We start from the raw sequence: 6,000 nt of genomic DNA, 5'->3' as shown, positions 1-6,000 counted from the left end.
AGTTGTATAATTACATTAAATGTGTAATTTCTTTGCAAATGTGTTCTCTTTTTCACTGAAACCACAAGTACTGACTAACTATTAAGTGTAAGCTCACTTACTACAATAAATACAATTGGCACGTAGAATAGCAATGCAGTTTTTCAGAAAGAAGTTACTCTCCCAAGGCATACATTTAACTAAAGAGACTCAGATCTATGAGAAGAAGCACCTGCCTGTCTGGTGCTGTAGACCAGGTCCATGATTAGGTTGTCCACACTAACCGCTTATTACTGAAGTTTTACACCTAATCAAATATTTGATTTTGTTAGTTTAACTTTTTTTCATTTAAAAAATAAATAAATCATAAATAAAACACATCTCCATATCTACCTAAAGAAAGGGAGTTAGAAGTGCCACGGAACTTATAATACCGGCAAAAAAAAATCACCCGGACCGTTTACATTGCAGTACTTTAGCGTTCTAAATGGGAGTGAGGAAATTTCACACGTTGTCAGCGTCACAGGGTATGTGTGGGATTTAAAGTGATTTACAAAATATAGACGAGGAAATATGTCGGAGTTGACGAAGAAAACAGACGAGGATGTAATTGAGAAACCACTTCCCCCTAACTGGATTTTACAGCATCCAACGGTAAGTGTCATCAACAAACATGTCCTAGCTGACGTTAGTCATGAACAACAACAATAACCGATGCACCAATGTTGCACCAACTGATGCAGTACTAGCTAACGTTTTAAACTTTTACCCTCATGCTCATAGTACCAACATCTGATGAACCTAGATGTTGGGGACAGTGCTCAAGTCCATGCAGCTTTCTTGGTGTACCTGGATCTATCTGAAGGTGAGTTAACCATGAATTGGATCGACAATCAACTCTGTTTTTGCATCATCACAAGCTAGCTACTTGACCTTTCAGGCGAGTGCTACCCAAGGGGGCTTTACATCCGGCCCACTTTTGGGTTTTCAGCTGAAGGTATGGAGGACAGCTCAATGTGAACTACAATCCCGACGCTCTGTTTTAACGTTTCAAAACGCATGCAATACGGGTTTGGAAACATTTGTAACTTTCATACTACCAAGATATTCACTTTCAAATACAAAAGATCCACTTAATGTATGGAGACTCACGTGCTGGAAATATGGAATGGTCCAATGGAAATGTGAGCGCAAGGAGAGAGGATGTGTCATACCTCGACTGGAGGCTGACTTTACAGCCGGCTGTAACTTTGCTAAAAAGGCTGACTTTACAGCCGGCTGTAAAGTCAACCTCCAGTCGAGGTATGACACATCCTCTCTCCTTGCGCTCACATTTCCATTGGACCATTCCATATTTCCAGCACGTGTTAAAGCCTCGATCACATCGACCGCGTTATTGCGCAAAATAGTATGCAGTATCATCTGAATGTTTGACTCATACCTTCGATAAATCCAACCTATGCACCACACAGAATGCCCTGCAACTGCCATGCAATTTTGTACGATTTGATTTCACAAGGCAAATCAGTTAAGAACAAATTCTTATTTACAATGACGGACTACCTAAAGACAAAAGGTCTCCTGTGGGGATGGGATAAAAAATAAATAAAGGTGTGTGTGTATATATTATAGTTGAAGTCGGAAGTTTACATACGCTTTAGCCAATTACATTTAAACCCAGTTTTTCACAATTTCTGACATTAATCCTAGTAAAAATTCCCTGTCTTAGGTCAGTTAGGATCACCACTTTATTTTAAGAATGTGAAATGTCAGAATAATAGTAGAGAATGATTGATTTATTTCAGCTTTTATTTCTTTCATCACATTCCCAGTGGGTCTGAAGTTTACATGCACTCAATTAGTATTTGGTAGCATTGCCTTTAAATTGTTTAACTTGGGTCAAATGTTTCAGGTAGCCTTCCACAAGCTTCCCACAATAAGTTGGGTGAATTATGGGCCGTTCCTCCTGACAGAGCTGGTGTAATTGAGTCCGGTTTGTTGGCCTCCTTGCTCATACACGCTTTTTCAGTTCTGCCCACAAATGTTCTATATAATTGAGGTCAGGGCTATGTGATGGTCACTCCAATACCTTGACTTTGTTGTCCTTAAGCCATTTTGCCACAACTTTGGAAGTAAGCTCAGGGTCATTGTCCAATTGGAAGACCCATTTGTGACCAAGCTTTAACTTCCTGACTGAAGTCTTGAGATGTTGCTTCAATATATCCACATAATTTTCCTTCCTCATGGTGCCGTCTATTTTGTGAAGTGCACCAGTCCCTCCTGCAGCAAAGCTCCCCACAACATGATGCTGCCACCCCTGTGCTTCACGGTTGGGATGGTGTTCTTCAGCTTGCAAGCCTCCCCGTTTCCTCCAAACATAACGATGGTCATTATTGCCAAAAGGTTTGTTTCTTCAGACTAGAGGACATTTCTCCAAAAAGTATGATCTGTGTCCCCATGTGCAGTTACAACCCGTAGTCTTTTTTTTATGGCAGTTTTGGAGCAGTGGCTTCTTAGTTGCTGAGCGGCCTTTGAAGTTATGCAGTTATAAGACTCGTGGATGTAGATACTTTTGTACCTGTTTCCTCCAGCATCTTCAAGATCCTTTGCTGTTCTTCTGGGATTGATTTGCAATTTTTGCACCAAAGTACGTTCATCTCCAGGAGACAGAACGCGTCTCCTTCCTGAGCGGTATGACGGCTGTGTGGTCCCGTGGTGTTTATACTCGCGTACTATTGTTTGTACAGATGAACGTGGTACCTTCAGGCATTTGGAAATTGCTCTTGATTTTTACTTTTGATTTTTCCATTTCAAGCAGAGGCACTGAGTTTGAAGGTAGGCCTTGAAATACATCCACAGGTACACCTCCAGTTGACTCAAATGATGTCTCAAATGATGTCAATTAGCCTATCAGAAGCTTCCATGACATTTTCTGGAATTTTCCAAGCTGTGTAAAGGCACAGTCAACCTAGTGTATGTAAATGTCTGACCCACTGGAATTGTGATACAGTGAGTTAAAAGTTAAATAATCTGTCTGTAAACAATTGTTGGAAAAATGACTTGTGTCATGCACAAAGTAGATGTCCTAACCGACTTGGCAAAACTATAGTTTAAAAAGAAATTTGTGGAGTAGTTGAAAAATGTTTACATTTTGCATTTAAAAAAAAAAAATCTTAGTTCCAAAACCATATTGCGGGTGAGGTATATTTGCGTTTTGACAGAGCATTTGGGCAACGTCGGGGCATTTCCCACAAGGCAAAAGGGGACATGCAAGGGCTAGTGCTACAGATGATATCAGTTGGATAAACCTACATAAAATGTAAACTAAGTACTTTGCAATGAAAACCTATTATTAGCCAGGTGTACCTAGTGTATAGCAAGTTACTTCTCATGCTCCTGACTGTGCCCACATTAGCTAGCTAGCCAGCGAGTCATCTCTGTCCTTTCCATTACAGTGCGTCAGTGGAAGGAGGTGAGTGGAGTGGGGTGCTCTGAGCTGCGACTGGTGTTGCTGGAGGGAAGGGAGAAGGAAGGAGAGCCCACTCAGACGGTGCTCCCACTACCTGTACACAGAGGCCTGAGCCACAGAAGGTGAGATAAGACTGGGCCTCTTTATCGAATACCCACTATAAGACCTCCAAATGCAGGGAACATAAAGGAATGAGTTAATGTACAGAAATAAGACTGATGCTATGCTACAGGGTTGCAGTCAATTCCATTTAAATTCTAGTCAGTTCAGGAAGTACCCAACTTTTCAATGAGGAACATTTGGAATAGGAATTTGTTGACTGTCATTGAAATGGAATTGACCCAATGTTAGATTACGCCACGAATCAACATTTTGCAACACTTGCGGAACACCAGCGGATAAAGAATGCAGCCGCCCCCAAAGAATGTAGGCGAACTGAAACTGGAGTGTGATTTGTGTATTTTCTTCAATGTAGGATTATTTCTTTATACATATCTATGATTTGGTCCATCTCTGACCTCTTCTCCCTTTCCTAGTGTGCGGTCAGTGCTGGCCAGAGGCTCGCCCATGCTCCTGTGTGTGGTGGCATCTGACTCCAGCCTTGTCTACCAGAGGATGTGTGATGGCCTGCTGACCCCTGACCCCCCCGTGGGCATCCAGGACCAGGGCCGCCGGCAACACCGCAAAAGACGCCAGCAACATTGACCCGCAGCAGAACCACAGTGACCGTTAGTAGACCGCTATGGTCTGGTAATGAACTCTGCAGTGACCAGGAGAGAACCACAGACTGAATGGCAGGCTGTTGTGGTCTCGTAATGATGAACCAAAGTGCAAGTGGTTTCCTTAAATTTGGCAGGGCGTGCCTAGCTTCATTGCTCCGTTTCTGAACTGTTTTTGGGAAGCTGGGCATAGCAACTTTCTTAAGGCTCAACAGCTAGCCTACATAAAGTATGACAGACCCTGAGAGACTGCGTCAAGAGAAATATGACAAATATTGCCATGGCCATAACTGCCTTTACAAGGTGCCACAGTCTCTGTGGGACAGTCTCTGTGGGCCAGAGGGTTTGTGTTATAGCTTCTCGGACAATTGACAGACAATCAATCAGACACTGGATTGCAGTTGGACATAAAATTGCCAGAGGATACATAAGTTGTATTGAATGAAATCTCCATACAGTACATCCATGAAGCAATACATGCTTATGTAGCAGACTGCCGTATCCACAGACACCACTTAGAACTCGTTCAGCTGGTTATAGTTACTGTAACACTGCTTTGTTTTGTGCTGACTCCATACCCATTTACTTTAAGTGCAGTTGTGATTTTTAAACTGTAGAGGGCATGACAACTACCATGGATGCCTCAATGATATTGCTAGACCGTCATTTGACATTGACAGATAGAGACAACAGTAAACACAATGATGGATGTGCCTGTGCATTACGAGGTATTAGTAACACCACAAGGACCAAATGAGAAACCATTTTGTTTGACAAATTATATTACAGTGACCTGAAAACACATTTTACTAGAAAAACTATTAATTGAACATGAAAAATGAGCATGACAACAAATGCAAAGAGCACTACATAATCTGACTATGCTCCTTATACAGTATACTGTCTTTAGACTGAACACTGATGTGGTCTTATTAACAGGTAAGAACTGATACTGACAGCAGAGTGCTGTGTGTGTGTGTACAATTGGTGCAACAAAGCCTAATGAAGAGGTAGGCTCGACTACAAAACAACAATGACTAGAACACTTCAACCCTGAGCATTGACATTAAACAAGAATACCCTACGTAGTAAAGTAAGAAGACATGGGCCGACTATGAATCACGGTGCATTCGGAAAGTATTCAGACCCCTTCACTTTTTCCACAATTTGTTATGTTCCAGCCTTATTCTAAAAGGGATTAAATCCCCCCCCATTATCAATCTACGCACAATACCCTACAATGACAAAGCAAAAACTGTGTGCTATGGGTTGTTGTCCTGTTGGAAAGTGAACCTTTCCCCATTCTGAGGTCTTGTGCGCTCTGGAACAGGTTTTCATCAAGGCTCTCTCTGTACTTTGCTCTGTTAATCCTTCCCTCAATCCTGCCTGGGAGGCTAGTCCCTGTGGCTGAAAAACCTCCCCACAGCATGATGCTTTCACCATAGGGATGGTATTGGCCAGGTGATGAGCGGTGCCTGGTTTCCTCCAGGCATGACACTTGGCATTCAGTCCAAAGAGTTCAATCTTGGTTTCATCAGACGAGAGAATCTTGTTTCATGGTCTGGGAGTCCTTTAGGGGCCTTTTGGTAAACTCCAAGCGGGCTGTCATGTGCCTTTTACTAAGGAGTAGCTTCTGTCTGGCCACGCTACCATAAAAGCCTGATTGGTGGAGTGCTGCAGAGATGATTGTCCTTCTGGAAGGTTCTCCCATCTCCACAGAGGAACTCTGGGGCTGTCAGAGTGACCATCAGGTTATTGGTCACCTCCCTGACCAAGGCCCTTCTCCCCCGATTGATCAGTTTTGCCGGGTGGCCAGCTCTAGGAAGAGTAGTG

General features: G+C 42.7%; 1 protein-coding gene across 1 annotated transcript; it reads left to right on the top strand.

Annotated features, from left to right (window-relative positions):
* Positions 1 to 447: 447 nt before the first annotated feature.
* tsen15 (TSEN15 tRNA splicing endonuclease subunit) lies at positions 448 to 5,251 on the top strand. Its single transcript, XM_024390854.2, has 4 exons — positions 448 to 633; positions 763 to 844; positions 3,435 to 3,570; positions 3,985 to 5,251. The coding sequence occupies exons 1-4, from the start codon at positions 553 to 555 to the stop codon at positions 4,151 to 4,153; spliced, it is 468 nt and encodes a 155-aa protein (XP_024246622.1). The 5' UTR covers positions 448 to 552; the 3' UTR covers positions 4,154 to 5,251.
* The last annotated feature ends 749 nt before the right edge of the window (positions 5,252 to 6,000 follow it).

Source organism: Oncorhynchus tshawytscha, linkage group LG28, assembly GCF_018296145.1.
Source record: "Oncorhynchus tshawytscha isolate Ot180627B linkage group LG28, Otsh_v2.0, whole genome shotgun sequence".
NCBI lineage: Eukaryota > Metazoa > Chordata > Actinopteri > Salmoniformes > Salmonidae > Oncorhynchus > Oncorhynchus tshawytscha.
This window is presented reverse-complemented; position numbering and strand designations above follow the sequence as displayed.